The following is a 19127-nucleotide window of genomic DNA, read 5'->3' as shown; positions in this document are numbered from 1 at the left end:
CTTATAGGCACCCATTTTATTTCTTGATTTCAATGATTTCCTTGGTGATTTACAGCAGAAAGCAGTCATGGCATCCTGTCACTCTATCTTTTTACAGATACAAAAGCTGTACTGCGGGCAAAATTATTCATGTAGTTAAATGCTTAACTTACCTTATACAGTATTGAGTCACAGACACAGAAAATGTCAATGATAATGGGATTTTCAAGCAGGGGAAGAAGATGGTCAGGCATTCCTTGCCAAAAATGTAATAGGAAATGCTGGATCTAAAGGAATAGGAACCAGATTCATAGACATAAATCATGCTGTCTTGGCTTCCCCTGCATATGTACCCAGAGTGCATGCTCAAACAACCTTACCTCTTCAAAGTTCCCATTAATTGCATTGTCAAGGACACACTGACAGTGTGTTTTGTACATCATGATAAGAGTATCTACCTGTTTTGGAAGAAAGAAATATTAAACAGAGTTTCTTGACTCCTTCCTTTACTGCTATGGTGATATAAGTTTCTGCTTTCTGCAGCTAGTATGTAAACACATAATATAAACTGTATTGCAATGCATATTTACAAATAGGCAGCCTGTATATCCAGAAGTGATGAGGATGTCACTCATCACTAGTTTTAGCAACAGCTTTACGTCATTATTATTCAAGCATTATTTAAGTCATTATTTAAGTCAAGCACTGATGCTGTTGTCAGAAATGTAGCATCTGAACCTGTATACACTGTGAAAATGTGGATAATAGAGTAAGGCAATAGCTAGATTAGTCAGTCAGATGGTAAATTCGCCTCTCTGAAGCTAAGATTAATCCCAAAGAGCAGTGCAAGTTAATCATTAGGCTACTATAGGCGTCTATGAGTGTTCTGAAACATCATCTAGTTGGACAAATGAGAAAATAGCTGCCAGTCATTTGGTCAAAGTTTAATCACTGCCTCACATGAACTGAACTTCAGAAAGCAGAACTCCCTTTCATGTCATCAGGCTACTTTATCTGAGTGGAGTGTTCCCTTATTTAAAAAAAAAAGAAAAAAAGAAAGTAAGTAGTAAGTTTTAAAAATTGTAGCAAATTATAAGACAAGAAATATGCAAACTATTTTAAGGAAGGAAAAGTGCTAGCAAAACCATTCTCATGGTCCTGAATCACAGGTTTGCCACAGCTTGTGAACTTCTCCAGCAAACCAGTCTCAGATTTTGATTGAAACTGGTGCCATCTTATTGCAGTAGGTTCAGGATGCAGATTTCTTTGAAAACGGACCTTTCTGACTCTCAGAGCTGCTTTTCTAACTACATATCTTTGAGAAGTACTAGCACAGTGTGAGACTCAAGAACACTTTAAAGAACTGTTTTTGAAAGGAGTCGATGGAAGTTTAAAGTTTGGGTAAGTTCTGTCCAGAAACATTAAATGCAGGAATTACCCATCTATTTTAGTGCAGACTGCTGATTTATGGACTCTCCAGACATTTGAATTGCAAGCAATTCCTTAGGAGTTTAATGCAGGAGTCAAACTTCACGTATGGGCTGTCTTCAACAGAGTACCTAAATATCTTAGGTTCAATAACCTTTAGTTAGATAAGCTGAAGGATGGAAAAGGCAGTATGAAAAGAAAACAGGAAATAAAAGAACAAGAAATGAGCAAAGAGCAGCAAGGAAAGAGAATGCAGGAGACACACAGAAATTCATCTTTCCCACAGTCTCCTCATAACTCAGTAAGTCTGTCCCCAGACGGTCATGCACAATGCTGTTGCCCCAAAAATGAAGACAGAATGAATTGCAGGTTTTTCTCCATTGTTGGAGCAGTATAAATCAGTTTATACTGCTGTGTTGGATATTCAAGGAACCTCAAACATTTGTCAGATTTAAATTTAATGAGAATGCTGTCTATATGAGAGATGTCACTTCACTGATGGAGACTATAGCAGCAGGTGGTGCACACTGCTGAGTATACCAGTTCTTGGGCTTTCTTTACAAATGGTAAGATTTCCAGCTAAGATTTACAGCTAAAATGGCTCCTTTTGTTTAGTTTCTCCCTACGGGAATCCTAGGCTTCACTACTTTCTCAGAACAAGCTTAGGAGGAGGGGGTCATAAAAAGTTTCAAAGCAATGTGTCTCAAACCAGTCACCATCACCACCTGCACTGGAGGTTAAATTGAAAAGTTCAAAATGTCTGTCAAAGGATTTCTAGCACAGTGCAGGGATGTAGCAGCCTGTAATATGACCAGAAACAACACAGACGTAACACATAAGCAAAGAGACAAGGACATAAAACATGAGAGAGATACTTCCAACTGAAGAGCTATCCTTAGGATAAGCAATACCAAGTATTGATTTGAGGAATGATTTAAGTAATTTAAAAAAACCCCAAACATGTTCAAATTTACAGTTTCTTTTCAAACAATTAATGAAGGAGAATAAAATTCATCCAACTATTTGTTGTGCATTATTTGTTCTGTTCTAATCAGAACAAAATTTACCTTAAATACAAAGGCATTTGTAAAGAACACAACTCTCAGTTATTTGTTTGTTTTGCTCTCCCCGTCTTACATACCATCAGTTTGTAAAATACTGGGTCAGTTAATAGGTAAATAATTCAACCACCTTTCCATTGGAAAGCCAGTTAATCGGTGTTAGTAAAGGTTTGCCCCCTCTATAAATCAGTCACCTCTGTTTGATTATGGACATTTCTGGCTCTTTCATGTCAATACCTCAAAGGCTAAGATATGAAGAAACATTCTATGGCAAATTTTTGATCTCTTAAGACAGAAGAGGAGTTCACATTTTACCTTGTCTTTAGAAATGCACCCTTGAAGCAAAAGGTGTTGAGCGCTTGGAAACTCTGGGAGGAGTGTTCCAGTTTTGGAACTCAGAGAATATTTACGAGTAAAACCACCCTGAAAGGGAAGGGAAAAAACAGGAACATTGAAATAGCTAATGTTGTTACATCTGAAACCAACAATTCATGCTAAACTTGTATTTTATCTCATGAGCCTCTCAATGCTCCAGAATACTTGCATTCAGATAATCCTTCAAAAATATTGATGCTTATCCAGATCTGGACACCAGCTCAAGAAGGTTATTGAGTATGTGTCTAGATCTAAACTCCACCAAACACTCTTAAGGTCTCAAATGATACAATTAAGGTGAAACCCTCATCCTCAAGAAATACAATCTGTGTTACGGTTCTGTCCTTACTGGCTGAACTGTACTTATTCTCATAGGATTGCACTCAAACCTTAAGACCATTTGGCTGAAACCCTTCATTCTATTTTAGCCTAACCAGTCCTTATGTCAAGTCAGTGTGCAGAGCCACGAGCTGGCCTTCTGTGGAAAATCTGTTACCTCTGTGCAGGTTCCCTCTGTACTAAGGGAAGAAATTTATGATCATGCACAAGGCATTTGAATGGAACTTGAAGTGACCTCTTCCTACCCCTTTGCCTACAGGTAGATTTCACTGAAGTGGGAATGGTAGGTATATAGTGCAACTTACAGTGTAAAAGTGTGCAAATGAGACTATTTTTCTGTAAATGTTGACTCATTACTTGGACACCAGCTTCAAGTGAAATTCTCTCAAATACTGATTTCAGAAAACCACAGCTGTAACAGACTTATTCAACATATAGCCTTATTTTTATAAGGGGATATGTCTGACAAAACAGACAGCAAAACACCAAAAGCAAACATCATGTAAACTAATTTTGCCAGTGCTATCTACTATTCAAACACGTATAAAGCTCTAAGTAAAAGAAATTGTAGAAATTTAGAAACATTAGTACTTCTTCATGTAAATACTTTCGTAGTGTTATAATGGCCTATCAATACAAGGAGGGTATTTTTTTTAAACAGGAGTAATCTTAATGATTTTATTATGCAATTACCCATGAAATATATTAAAAGCTCTGATTAAAAGGGATTTGTTCATTTAAAAGAAGGCAGTGATGGTGGTGGGAGGTTTAAGAGAAGATAATCTGCAATGTTTTTTACCTTGCTAATGGACTTATGACTGTGCCTCAGTTCTAGGCTTAATATTTTAACCTGCTGCCACTTGCCCTTTCTATTTAATGCCATCTGTTTCTAATGGCCATTTAACATTAAGATAATGACAGTAATATTATCTGCCTAATTAACCATGCAGACTCTAATGGTGCACTAACTGGTTTAGATAAAAGAATTTGCTGATATCTCCCCCTACAGAGAGAATACTAGAAAATGTGATAAAACATACCAGAAGTAAACAGTGTCCCTGGCACTCAATAAGTGTTCATTCAAATGCCATTTACTCAGTATATTTAGACAATCAGTGCTTTAACATCTTTTCAATGTCTTTATGTTCCTACTGAGAATTACACCTTATGCAATCATTGTAAATCTTTTTGGAATACCTGATTACATGTACTTTCAAGCAAATGAAAAAAGATGTATCTATCACTCATTCACACTAATGAAAATATAATGCCAAATTTTCAGTACAATGAGATTATTCTAATTCAGTTTTGACCATGAAAGTATTTTTTTTCTCTTAAAACCTGTCTGAATAATTTCAGACAATACAGAGCTAGACAATAAAGAACTCACAAGGATGTGCCCTTTCTCATTTATTTCCATTGACTTATCTGTGAACATTTTTTTCTGGGAGGACAAAGGAACTTTGGGGCAGAAACAAGACAGATGTGTGGAATTGTCAATTCCAAGGCAGACTGGGAATGCCACATCAGAGATAGAAGAAAATATACCTCCATTTATGCCAAAGGAACCAGATATATTCAATCCCAAAACTCTGAACAAATGAATGCCACAGTAGTGCTCATGAGTAATGCTGGGGATATCCCATGGCACAGCACTATCTTTTTTTGATAAGATAGCTGATTATCTGAACAGGAAAAATGCAGCAGATGTAATCTATCTGAACCTCACTAAAATACTTGACATGGTGTCACCATGGGAAATGATCAGTTATGCTGGTGAGAGTGGGGATTAGTAAAAGAATGTAAAAATGTTTAAGAAACTGACTCCAGCTGAAATGCTAACAAGCTGTGTTGACAGGGAAACTACTGGGTTGAAAAGGGATTGAAGTGAAGATTCCTGAAGATCAGACTTGGGGCTGAATAGATTAAACTGGTTGACATGAGCTAATGAACTCACCAACAGAGGAAGACCAAGAGGTCATGTGGAAAGACGTGGACGGCTTTGAGATAATGGTAATAAGGGGGATGAAAATCAATAGAGCAAAGCTACACTCTCAGGGACCAATAAAAATGCCTGCTATCAGCTAGGAGTCGCTTATCTGGAAATGAAAAAGGTGAAAGGCTTCCTGTGTATCAGTTGATCGCAGAAGGTATATTTAGTCTAGTAAATTAAATGGTGTCAGGAAACATTCCCAGGCAATACTGGAACAGTATTACTCAGAACAGCCCCTGGCATTCTTTTGGCCCATGCCAATTAGCAGTATCCCAAACACCTTCTAGTCATATTTCAACAGGTACTGCACATTAGGGACATTTCTTCATGGCAATGTGGCAGAGATGTCCCTGTGTTGTCCTTTTGCAGGTTCAGGAGTTTAGTAATACGGATGCAAGATACTCCATGCTAGCTGAACTCAGTGTCAAATAAAAATACTGTGAGCAACCCTTAATTCTTAATGTACAATAAACCATAATTTTCTACTATAAATATGACCAGAATGACAATGACAATGACTATACTGTAGTATACAGTAGTAAAAATGTAGACTACTTGTGGGGGGCTGGAGAGCAAAAACCAACAAAACCAGATCCAGTTCTAGGGTTCATCAGAAGGGATACTTCCAATAGGAATTGGAAATATATCATTTACAAGACTTTATGATTTATTTTACTCTAAAGATATCAGAACAAGTACAGTGGAAGGCTATAAGGCTGATAAGACGTTACTAAAAGCTGCTTTTGTCCCATCCAGCAAGCAAAAGCAGCAAAAAGGCATAGCACAACAAAATGTCATGAAGAGCAAAAAATAGAGAAAGGCAATCCTGACTAGGAGGCACCAATTTCAGTTTATTTTAAAAAAATTTCTTTTCAACTTCCAGTCAGACAAATGAGATTCTGAAAAAGCCCTCCTGCAAAAGTAACATGTAAAAAAAAATAAAGCTAGAGCTTGATCCTTTCCTTAAATATGGTGATGGGTAACTGGATTGCAATGGGAACCCTAGAAGGTGTTTTTGAATCTTATTTTTCTTTGAATATTTAGAGGAGCAAATACTCAGCTTTGTTAAAAAAGGTTATGCACTCAAACATATAATGAAAAATAATGTTCCAATTTTCAAAGAAATTAATGTGAAGGAAACCACAGGTCACATAATATTTGGATTGTAACAGAAGTAAAAGGAAACAGACTACAGCACTTACCTCATTCTTTAGCTTGCTTCCAGAGAACCTTTGAAAGTGAACACACTTGATTATTTTTTTCCTAAGCAGAACATTTGTAGAGATTATATATCTATATACATGTCTGATCTATTAGAAAAATGATCACATTTTTCCAAATGCAATTACAGGTTTTAATAGGGTTTTAATGGGTTTTTTTCTTAACTTCTTCCACTGATTTTCAGATACCTGGGGATAACAGAAAACCTACTGATGTCTTATAAAACATGAAGATTAAGACCACTGACTAAACAGTAAAGTATAAAATCCAGTTTCAGGTTTTTGGTTGGATCTTTGCCACTTCACAAATAGCAAAAGGGTAGCATAGGTGCAAGTCCATAACATCTTTATAAGGAAACACATACAGTTTTTGATAGACATAGTAAATTCAGAGTAGAAAAAGTATATATATATATATAACTTACATTTCTAGGAAAAATTAAGAAATCATAGTGATTTCCCATTCTTTTTCACTACAGTACTAGTTTGATGCAATGAAATATATTTCTGAGATAAAAGATTCCTTAACTGGCAAAAATGTGTTGCAGTACAGTGAATGTCCTATTAAGAGTACAATTGAGAGATACCCAGTGAAGCCATTGGACTATTAGACAACCCTTCAGTGCAGAAATCAGAAAGAACATTTTAAATTGTAACTACTAAAGTAGAGAATGTGTAATAATAGCGATTCTAATGGATCAGTATAATGATAAATGTTGTTTGACTATTGTTATTTCCTGTACCACTAGCTGCCAACTGATAAGATATTGTGGGCAATATGAAGTCTCATAATTATTAGTGGCAATATCATGGTTTCCTGCTGTTGAGATGCTCTCTGGCTGTTTCCTTCTCTCTGAGATGCTCTCAGAAGTCCAGAGGCTGAGCAGTTGTGGAATTCCTCCTGCCCAGGCCTGGCACAGGTGCCTGACAGCTCCCATCACATGATAACCCAGCATATGGTACCTAGCCAGTTCCCTTGCCTGTTGATAGATGAAGGCATCACTCAGCTGATTACAACGTGGATCTAATTAACTTCAAGGCTAGATGTATTTGTTTTGGACTCTGGATTTCCACATGTTCAGCAAAATGTACACGGAATGTACAGCAAGAATGTGAGGCAGCATCTGCTAGCACTGCTCTTCCAGAGCCTCACCTACTAGAAGAGACATAAGGACAGATTCCATGGATCACTATAAGCAGCAGCCAGGAACTGGGAGATTCATTTTTGAATCCCTACACTGCCTGATTCTTTCCTTCTCCAGAAGCTTATTCTTAACCCCAGGCTACTGCATCATTCTCTTCACACAGAAAAATCTAATCACCATGACAGGCCAGGCTGTGCAAAGTAAGTATCTGAGCTTCTGTTTTAATTCAGCTAGGGAGGCAATTGAACTGCTAGACCCTGAAAATTCAACATCTCATACAGGACAGCACAGGTCCTAACACAGACAAAAGGTTCCTAATTAGTGAATCTAGTCAGTAGCCCTGAAAATCTTAGAGAGTATCTGTGCCATCTTTACATGAGTGTATGCTGTCAGAAATCCAGCTGCAGGGAACTTTGCAGAACCTCCACTTTCTTTGCACTCATTGCTTGTTGCTACACTGTGACTGCCTGACATAAAGCTGAGGAGTAAGAATTATTATATTCCCTTAAATGAAAACAACTGTCTTTTAGTCAACAAAATGAACAATTTGTTCAAGGTAGTTCTGTATTATGAAAGAAAAATACACTGTGTACCAGCAACACCTCCACAGCTCCGGATAAATACCAGACAAAGAAATAGAATATTCCAATCTATTACACCCTAAGTATTGCTGTGGAGAGAACTCTCTCTTTTTAAGCATCATTGGCAGCATTACCCTCAATTTTTACGCTTGTCCTATTGTTTGGAAAAGGTCTCTTTGGATATAACCGAAATCTGTCACCAGTCGAATTTTCTATCTGTGATTATAAACTCATTTATTCCTTTCTTTTCTCAGAGTCCTACTTATCCAGGTATACTGCCACAGACAATGAAAGCCGTCATTCAAGCCATATGTGAACAGAGACATTTGCTTTACGAACTATTAATCTTTGGCAAACCAACAGGCAGCTATCGTAACATATTGATCGTGCTAGCTGTCCCTTAAATAAATATAATTAGAGCTTCCTGGGTTAGGTTTAAACTGATATTAGCCAGTCAAAGGACCTGTAAATATTAATCTACACTGACCGCTCCCTCCTGCCCCACAGGTGCCAGCTTCACACCATTCTCCAGACGTTTCATAATGGAAAGCTGTCCTGGGGAAAAAACTCACAGGGTGACACACAAGCAAACAAAATTAGCCAAGTGTTCTGGAAATGGGATTTTGCTCCCTCATACAAACTTGAACAAATGGTCTGCTGTTAAAAGTTGATGCAGCTCTACACTGACTGTGATGAGGTCAAACTGGAAGACACTAGCAAAATATATAGATCAACCTCTTAAAACACTGAGATAAGCAACAATACTAGGTCTTGTAGAAACAAAAATTAGAGTCTTACAAATACCTTCCCAAAGGAAGGTTATAGTTAGACTTTCACTGTTAAAGTCTCAAAAGTTATGTTATTTTACCTGGTTAAGCCCTTTCCAGAATACACAGAGTGGTAATATGCACTGCTTTCTTTAATGCCAATTCCATAATAGTGATACCTGCGGAAAAAAAAAAGAAGAGTGTTTATGAGTGACAGGTGAAGTAAAAAAAGCTGTCAAATTGATTTTAAATGCTTTCTGGAAACTTTTCTATACAGTGTCTAATTATTCCTTTCACTGACATGGAACAAAATCTGGTGTCATAGAAAAGAGTATTGTCATGATTTGATCCAAAATTCAAGGGTTAAACTTAGAATACTTTCTCTCTTACAAGAATGTAGCTGGAAAAGAAAATCCAGAAACATATTACATCTCTTTTCCCTAATATGCATTCTGTTTCATTTTACTTCATTTGTTTGAAAGGGTTTGATCCCCCAGATTCATTTTATCTTGCTAGCCACTATTACATTTAGACAGTCCCTCAGAGCCATTCTCAGTTGAAAATAGCTTGCCAATGCACCTTATAACTTAGTGTTCTGTCTCCTATGACTAATAATGATAATTTGTCATCCATTCATTCTTCTGTCAGGTTGTAGGCTGACTAATGCTAAATTATTAAGCCATTTACACACATCTCATCCACATTTGTCTCCCCTGTTGCTCTCCTGGAGATTACTGCTCCCAAATAGAGCTTGAAAAAGGAAAGATTGCTTGGCCTTTGCAGTGCTCACACCCAACACTTTAACCAAAGACACCAAAGATGCTAAAGAGGATGGGTTGGTGCTAAGAAAACTGGCTGTGAAGTAGCTACTTACTGCTTTCCACTAATTTTGCTACAAAATAAGTGACCTCTGAGAGAAGGGCAGGAGAGCAAGCTGGGAGCAGCTCTTTCCTTACTGATCATAGCAAAGTTTGCTTGAGTTCATCTATCAAAGGTAATAGGCCCTGTCTTAAAAATTCCACTCAACAGATTTAAAAACTGATTGTGTTAAATAAAATTTGTCTAAGACTGTTATGGATAGAATACGAAGGTTAATCTGTTTTTTACTAAAATTAGTTTGAAAATACCATGGCAGCTGGTTTAACTGAGCTGCTTCAAAGTAGCACTTTGCAACACACTGTATTGATTTCACTGATACTCCCCAAAAGCTTGAAGAAACGCATTCTTGAGACACAAAGCCCCAGCAAATAGTTCATAGAACACATCAACAAAAGTGTTAATCTCATCTCATCTCTGCTGATCCTGGTAATGACCATTAAAAAAAAAAATCACAATATTTTGTTTATTCTTGTATGGAACTGTCACAGGTAAGAACAAAACCCTCACGTGCTTTATATTTACAAAGCTGGTTAAAGGCATTAGATACAAATTATGCCTAAGAAAATGTTCATTTGGATGATATATTTGCCTAGCCTAGGTAGCTTTGACAATCTCAGCTGAAATGGTTTTTCTGTTTCTGGACAGTCTTTTGTGTGCCTTCAGGATTTTACAGCCAAGAAATGCGACAGAAAGTGGCACCATCACTTTTACTGCTTTCCTGAAACTGATGAGTCTACATAACACTGCTAGGTCACTGTGGCACTTGCCAACCCCTAGGAAAGCCAAAATTTTCTCCCCTCTTTCCTTACTGTGATACAAGAGGTATTGAAAATATACATGTATGGATTCTTTGAAATAACAGCATTTACTTAAGTCTTTACATTGCAAAGGGAGTCCACTGAACAGGATGTAAAACATAATAGAGCTGTGACTGCTTCTTTAACAATGTTATCAGCACATTTGTCATTGGCCATGTAAGCAAGCACTTGCCCACATCCCATTCCAACAATTTAAATCTCCCAGCTTCAATCGCATGCGATTTTTAAATTCTAAGAAAAATACTTTTACACTTTCACCATAAATTTGGCATCCCCTCTTGCTAAGGTTGGAGTGGACCAGAGGCAAGGAAAAGCATTATTTCTTTACAAAGTTAGGATTCAATATCTAGATTATTCAACATCTAATTCAATATTCATACATTTGGGCTAGGAAGAGGAACTGTTGTATGATTTAGATCCAGTGGTAGACAATATACTTGCTCCTGCTGGAATGCCCCAAGATATCAGAATTTATCACTGAGACATCTTGTTATGTAGACAATAGATATTTTTCAGTACATATTCTGTGTGTATTAAAGGCACAGCTGGTATCATTCTGTTTTTCTTCAGTAATGTATAGCTGAATTTTTAGTGCTAAAAAATACAGCTTTCCATTCACGACACAGAAACAATTAAAAATAATGTAATCTTACTTTTCAAGATCTGTCTAGTATAGTCCATAGAGTAATAACTTATGAAGATTATTATTCTCTTACTAGCCAAAGTCCTTAGTTGAATAGCTTATTTTAGGCTCCCTCTTGAAAGTAGTATACCCATCCCAGACACATTGATAACATCTTTAACCTACATCTTCAAATGCCTTCCTTGTGTCTCTTTACATGCATATTTTTATGTGTATGTACAGTATGTTTGTATTTTACTATTTATTATTCCTATTGTGCAATTAATAAAAGGTAATCAGTCACTACAAGGAATTTACTCTCAATTTTTGAAACAAACATTTTATAAAACAAGCTGAACTAATTTTCTCTTTTAATTTCAGTGGTTTCTTGTAACATATGTTCCTACACAACTTGTAGCTCTGATTTTAGCATACACTGACACAAATGATAGCTGATAAGGAAATGACAGGCTTAAGCTGCTCAGGGACTTGCAATAACTTCTTATCACAGGGCCAGCTGCCATATCAGTTTTATTAACCCACTAAATCACTCCTAATAAATAAGATAATAGTTTTCAGACATGATGGATAAAAGCTAAGATTCATCATTGATCAAAGTCTACAAAGAAATTAAATTGTAACTTGAGCTCAAACAGTCTTCCATGTGTATGGACTGAGCAGTTTGAATGTTTTCCCAAATAGCTGCTTCAGGTGGTTCATGTACTGTGAAAGTTACACCTGAGTTCTAATACTGACCACAGTATGTTCAACATTACCAATCAAAAAGGTGGATTCAGAACAGAGAACTGTTGCTTATGAAATACTAATCTAAGAGAGCAGTTTGCAGTATTTCTGGTGCTGCATCTTCTTTCACTCGCAGTAATATAGAAAATTTCCCTTACTTTCAGCTATGTAGAGTGATTAGCATGGGCATGAGAGATTAATGTATTTTGTTTACAAAATTGTGTCCAATGTGTTGGACCTTCTTGGTCAAATGTTTGCAGGAGTTTTAGTATTGACGCTTTTGTATAAACGGGTTGTTGGATGTAAACACAGAGAAAGAAAGATTCTGACTTGAATTCTAGGAATCATTAGACTCAGTTTTAAGTTTGTCCTTTGCCCAGAACTAGAGATGACAGATGCTGTTTGGGAACAGAGGAGGAACTAACATTTGTGTATCACACACCTTAGAACAGCAACTGTATTCCATATGTTAGTGCAGGAGCTTTTCCTCAAATCCAATTTGTGCTCATGTGGATGTTAGAAAGAGCTTGAATCAGTGTGGGAGAAAAACAATTTCCGTCACCTTGAAGATGATGGAAAAAGGAAATTATTTTCTTTGCTTTCTTCTGATCATGGCCAGGCTCTACCAATAGATTGCTGTGCATGCTTGCAGTGTCCAGGAAGGCACTTTTATCCCGGGGCGTTAACTTTTCTCTACAATATAAGAACAATTATTCCATTGGAGAAGAATTGTCTTCTTCCTTTTCACGCTTTTGCAGCATCTGACTCAGTAAAGTCCTGGACAGTGATGCGAGCTCCTAGGCAATATTGCCATATAAAACATCACTGTCAGGAATAGTTAGTACTAATACTGCTCCTACTAGCACTATATTGTAATAATGATAGCAGCAATAAAAATAATACAATGTCACTACACTATCATGCTTCAAAAAATATGATTTAATTGCTAGTAAGAGCTCTCTTACTAGTCCCAGTAACCCAGAAACAGCCTGTAACGTTTAAGGTCCATGCTGACATAAAAAAAGCGTAACTAGTAATTTACTGAAACTAATTACAGTCCTTTAACTTTCTTATTAATTTAATGGAAACAGTTCTGTAAATGACATTTGTGTGACTAACTGCTACCTGGTGAAATCAGAAATTCAACTGCTCCTCAGTGAGTCTGTAGTTCTGAGGGGCCCGCAACACCAGAGACAGAAGAAAAGACTATCAGAGATCATTAAACTGAGAAAGGGTAGATTTAGATTAGATACTAGGAAAAAAATTCTTTACTGTGGGGGTGTTGAGGCACTGGCACAGATGGCTCAGAGCAGCTGTGGATGTCCCATCCCTGGAAATGTTCAAGGCCAGACTGGATGGGGCTTTGAGCAACCTGGCCTAGTTGAAAATGTCTCTGCCTGTGGCACACGGGTTGAAACTAGATGATCTTTAAGGTCTCTTCCAACCCCAACCATTCTATCATTCTATTCCTCTATGATTCCATGATTCTGTGATTTATACTGACACTTCTCTATGACTACTTGCTGCTAAATTTGGTCTCTGAACTGGAAATATTGTCATCTATGCCTTTTGTGAGGTCCTTTTTAGCACAGCAAGATCAAGGTATATGAATCTTAGCAGAAATGAGAATTGCAGAGAAAAAGCCTCTGAGGAAAACTGATGAAAAAATATGGAGAAACAAGTGCCAGATGTTCAAATAAAACCTGCTAATGCCTTATTCCTTTGAGGAAATTGTTCAAGAACAGTTAATCCATATGAAAATATGGCACATAATACCAACAAGGTCAGTAGGGATATAGAATCTTGCCAAAGAAATGTTGGGCATGAGTTATTTCTATATTAATATTGTTTAATGTCATTGAGAAAAGGGGAATATAGTCACACATGTTCCAACACAATTAATTTTGTAGATATATACATATTTGAAACATATTCATTTGCTTAATAAAGGTTGACTTACTGTGCTTAAATCATGCAGACACATGATATGTTTTGGAAGTTTGGATCCTCATTGGATCCTATCTATGAATCTGTTAGATATGTCAGAACAAATATATAATGAGCATGTGGGAGACTTCTCCCTTGTATTATCTTGTTCATTGTAACTAAGTGGTTCACCAAATATGTTGGGTTATGAACCCAACTAGGAATTCACCAAGGCACTGATGAATTAGGAGGTTGTCAAATATTCCTGCACAAATTGTGAATGCCAGATCTCTTAAAATCTTAAACACAACACCAGCAGCAAAGCTATGTCTACATCATCTTATGCCTGTAATCACATCTTAAGTTCATCACAGCAGACAATACAAAGATTCCTTCTTTTCCCTAATAAATAACCTTTCCAATAATTGCTCTCCTCAAAAACCCTCTACTCAGCATCTATAGGTCACCTACAAAAATAGAAATGAACTTCAGTTCCAGTTTTCCTCTATACATTACACACTGAGTACTATCTCCTAAAAGAGATTAATGGATTACAAATTTGTAAGACTGTGATAGACACTATGGAAGAACTATCCTCTGTTGAAACCAAAAAAAAAAAAAAAAAAAAAGGAAAAAATTCCCAAAAAAACATATTTTTCTTTGGTTTAGCTATTTCTGAGGAAAACTCAGGTTTAGATACTTTCAGGTTAAAAAAAAAAAAAAAAAAAAAAAAGGAATAACATTCCATGAAGACTATATTTCCTTTGGATTTTATTTTTATTAATGGTTATTTAAAATAAATGCTTGAGACATGCTTAAGAAACAGAATGTCTCGGCAAAAATTTGGAATTTAAATTCTTCCCCAACTTCATTTTTTCTGCAACAAAACCTAAAATTCACAAAAAACATTCATTCTTCAGCAAAACTAAGGTGGATTCAACTATCTATTTCTTGTATTTCTAAGGCAGGAAGAAAAGCAAGTATAACAACACTTAACAACCTCCCAAAACTATGAGTGTAAAAGTTTATCTTTCAGACATTTCTAGTATCACTTAGGAAAACGAATCTTGTAGGTTTTTTTTTTTCCTTTTCAGTCTCCCTTTGTTTTGAGTTTTGCTTATAAACTACTGAAAGACAGGAGTGACTTTGTCTTTCAAGGCTAAGTAGCTCAAAATTAAGAGTTTTCCAAAAAAAAGAGAATGTTTAAGTTTCTTCTGTTACTATCATTATTCCGGTTTTCTATCTTATTCATTAGCAAAATGGATGTGAGGCAATATGTGTGTTACCACTCTTCATATCAGTTTTACATTAAATTACTCATGGCCAAAAGCATAAGGCCAGAACCAGAACTAATAAAAATTTTACCACCAGGTGATATAGAATTGTCTATGATCTATTCCTACAACCTAATATTTCACAGATCAAATATACAAACCAATAGGATACATTATTTATTAAATGACTGCACTATAAATTGTGTACTTTTCAGAATTTTTTAAGATACCTACAACAATGAGCAGAAGTATACCTTATTCCCAATTTAAAACAATGCTTTTTTTGGTGGTGTATTTAAGTGAATCCATATTGTTATGTAGAGAACACAATGAAAGTTGTTAGGCTTGCAAAAGGGAAATAAAATCACTAGTTATAGAAAGATGGGCAGCTATAAAAAGATGTAGGTATTATAAATGCTTTTTAGATCTAATATTTTGACACATATTTGCAACATATGCATGGGTCTATAAATGCAATGACAAGATTTAGAAGCTGTATCGGTTTAATTTTAGAAATTATTCCTGCAGCAATGTTTTCAAACTTAAGCTCTTGAATATGAGCATCAGCTTCATCATGTACATGAAAGTTATCACTTGTAGAGTATCATCTGAATAAAGTCCCCAGACAGTTAGCACTTATTAAGGAGACATGGAAATACTCATCATTCCTAAAATTAGCTCTATAAGCAGATACACACGTAATTGTGCCTTACTTTGAATGGCCCCTTGTTCCAAGCCGCCTTGTGGTAAGGAGAGGGAACTTCTGGCGAATGGTCTAAAGAGAAAGTAACTGCATTAATTTCTAACACCGGTAAAATTTCGTAGCAATCTGTTTATAGAAAAAATGTAGTGTAAATACATGGTCTAAGATAGTTCAGTAAAAAACCTTTTTGATACTTATGGCACAACATAAATGATTAGGTCCTGTTTCACACTGCAGGCTTTCTTCCATCCTTGTCCATCCTGCTGTGTATCTCCAGTCTTCCCACCTATTCTCCCTTTCTGTTTTCACTTTTACACTTTAAAATCTAGTTTTCTTCACCAGAATTCTATTATTTTCAAGTTCCGAAAGTACAACTGTATCTCTTGCTTCAGAGATCTAAACAAAACCAGGGGAAACTCTGTCATCTAGCTATTCGGTTTTCAAAAACAACAAGAGATAAATTGATTTTTTTTATTTGAAAGTGTGATCTAAAAAAATTAATTCAGTAATAGAGATAGATCTAATAGATATGTCTAAAAGACAGATCACTGTAAAAACAATGTTTAAATGGAACCTATTGTCTTTTTCATTTATACTGAAACTGTATATGAAAATTAGATATCCACTTTTTTAGTGTATCCAATTTAATTAGAATAAAATAGGAAACAAACATTTTATGAACCAGATTTTAAATCCATTATTATTATTTAATTAATGCATTTTGCTATGTATGAACCATTACTAAATCAGTAGTGTTTAAAAAAAGATGATCCTTGATGCATTTTTGGTTTCCTGTTTCACTAAATACTCAGGATTTAATTTGGTGAGTTCAATTCTTCCTTTCATTAAGTTGCTTCAGGATTAATTGTAGGGAAGGGCAGAAAAGAAAATGAATCAACAATTTTTCATTTGGGAGCTCTTTGTGTTATTAATTTCTTTTCCCTTCTAGTATTGCTTGTGTCACATCTCACTTTACATTGCCTTTAGTATAAGTGTCTTCCATGTCAGATCTGGTTTTGTGGAAAGAACCTATTAATGTCATCAACAAAAAGGAAAAGAAAAAAGCACTCAGAGAGAATGCCTTTTTTTTTTAATAAAAACAACAATAAATCAAAGGGAATTTCAGCTTCAATCTCCTAAAGGTGATGTTAAGAAATTCCCCCATAAGAGACAGTGTAGTTATAGTTAGTCTGATTCCATGTACATTTGCAATAGAAAACATGTGAATTTCAAAAGATTTTTTTACACAGGTGGACTAAACTGTGATTCTATCAAACAATCGATCTAAGAAATTATGAAGGCATTTACTTATTACCTTCCCAAAAGTTGCAGCACAGGCAGGTTCCAGCTTCTCTTTTCTGCAGAAGTCTAAATAATGTGCATAAAGGATGCATCTTGGTAAACAAACTCCTTCACATACAATGTAGTTTTCTTCCAGCCTGTGTAGAGAAAGAAACTGCCAGAGTAAGAAGCAATATGCCATTTCTCCCGATTGCATTTTCCAGTTTTTGGTACTGCTCTTTTTTTCAGTTCTTCTTCTTTTTTTAATTTCACTGAAGAATTCCATCAGATCTCACAGATGAGTTTCTCCTGAACGTGACAGACACTACAGATTGACTCCACACCTGGTGCTTAGGCTAGCTGCAGAATATGGAAAAACTGGAGCCAGACTTCTTTTCTTAATGAGTCTTTTTCAATGTCTGGACTTCTTTGCTTTACTTAAATAACTAAATTATCATCACCTAAGAGCCAGCATTAGTCCAAAAATAAGCGCACTAACTAAACTATGAAAGACCTGGATTTAAGTCAGTCCTTTGAAAGGATTTAAGAACAGGGACTTGGACTTGCATCTTCTGTCCCACTGTATCCTCGACACCTGAGCTAATGTCTCTTTTCTTCCTCCTTCTGCTTTTTAATTTCCACTCTGGACCTGCAAATGCTTCAAACCACAGTGAAAAAACAAAGAAGAGCGATTTTTGAAGGAGATGAATTTCTGTGTAGCTTCCCAATCAGTTTACAGAATACAAGTGCTGAGTGATGGTCATTAAAGTAAAATTTTTAAAACCGAAGCAAAAACCTGACTGTCTTCACTTGAACAGAACCCTTGGTAACAGCTGAGTATTTCACTGCTGTCCTGTTGGTTTTTTTTCTTTATCATTTTACATTGTTCACTACTCCTGGGATGAAGTGCAATAAATTTGTTTCTCAAATTACACAAATCTGTAAGAAAATACTGTGTAGTAAGCGCTGCATATTGAATAATTTTGCACTGACTCACCAGACTTAAATCCTTAACTATTTACACTCAGATGTAAACTAGAAAAAGAAACTGAATAATTTGGATTAGTCTAATTTTTCAGTTAGAAGGAAAACCAAAATCTCTATTGACAGTCTGCATTTGGTAGTTAAGTTCCCATTTAATTCAACAGCACTCCTTCCTAATTTCAGGTGTACTTTAATAGAAACATTTATCAATTAAGGTCTGCAGAATTTGACCTCTTAATTGGTTAACTTTTTTCCCCAGATAAAATAAACCAAAGTTAGGGCCTCAGCAGGTGGGAGAACACAATGTAAAAGAAATGCATTATAAGACTGTGAAAATCTGTCACAGCCTTAAAGAATAATAAAAGGAGCAGCCATTCACAGACGCAATTCTTAAATGTTCATTTCTACATTTTGATGATACATTTCATTAATAGCCACATAGTGTGAGAATCTGACCGAGACTTCTGTTAAGTGACAAACTTCTGAAAATTTCAAAACGCAGAAATTTGGGGATGGGTGTCCTTATTTGTAGATAAGACTCATAAAAAAAACCCAAACCAAACAAAACAAAAAAACCCCTAACCCTCGAAACAAAAACAAAAACCAAAAAACAACTAACGAAACACCCCAAAAATGACAAATTCTTTCTAAAAAAACCGTGAGATGTCGTCCTCCTTGCCGGCTCAGCTATTAGAGAAAGGTCCCTTTGAGTGTGACAGACAAGCTGGCTCAGGCCTGGAGCCCACAGGGCGGGCAGCGGGGGCTCTCCGAAGCCCTACCATTGCAGGGTGAGCTGCGTCTGCTTCTTCTTGTCCTTCATGATCCGCGTGATGGTCTTCTTCGAAGACGGGCTTTGGTCGGCGGCTATCAGCGCGCCGTCGCGAGCGTCCGCATCCTCTTCGTCCGAGGAGAGGGCTTCGCTGCCGAAGTGTGTTTCTGAGCGCCGCGGGGGACAAGAAGAGAGACCCAAGGGCATCGTTACGGTCCTGCAACACGCCGCTTCTCCCG

At 36.4% G+C, this 19127-nt stretch overlaps 1 protein-coding gene across 1 annotated transcript in view; it reads right to left on the bottom strand.

Annotated features, from left to right (window-relative positions):
* RFX6 (regulatory factor X6) overlaps window positions 1-19095 on the bottom strand; it is a 34126-nt gene extending 15031 nt beyond the window's left edge. Inside the window, exons 1-8 of the mRNA XM_008637942.2 lie at window positions 18899-19095; window positions 17170-17293; window positions 15865-15926; window positions 8990-9067; window positions 6378-6405; window positions 2784-2891; window positions 360-437; window positions 153-266 (exon numbers count right to left, since the gene is read on the bottom strand). Coding sequence (XP_008636164.1) covers window positions 153-266; window positions 360-437; window positions 2784-2891; window positions 6378-6405; window positions 8990-9067; window positions 15865-15926; window positions 17170-17293; window positions 18899-19095 — 789 coding nt within the window. The remainder of the gene's footprint in view (window positions 1-152; window positions 267-359; window positions 438-2783; window positions 2892-6377; window positions 6406-8989; window positions 9068-15864; window positions 15927-17169; window positions 17294-18898) is intronic.
* Window positions 19096-19127: the final 32 nt, after the last annotated feature.

Source organism: Corvus brachyrhynchos, unplaced genomic scaffold (genome assembly GCF_000691975.1).
Source record: "Corvus brachyrhynchos isolate BGI_N302 unplaced genomic scaffold, ASM69197v1 scaffold14, whole genome shotgun sequence".
In the NCBI taxonomy this organism is placed as follows: domain Eukaryota; kingdom Metazoa; phylum Chordata; class Aves; order Passeriformes; family Corvidae; genus Corvus; species Corvus brachyrhynchos.
The sequence above is the reverse complement of the archived record's forward strand: the minus strand, read 5'-3'. Positions and strand labels throughout refer to the sequence as shown.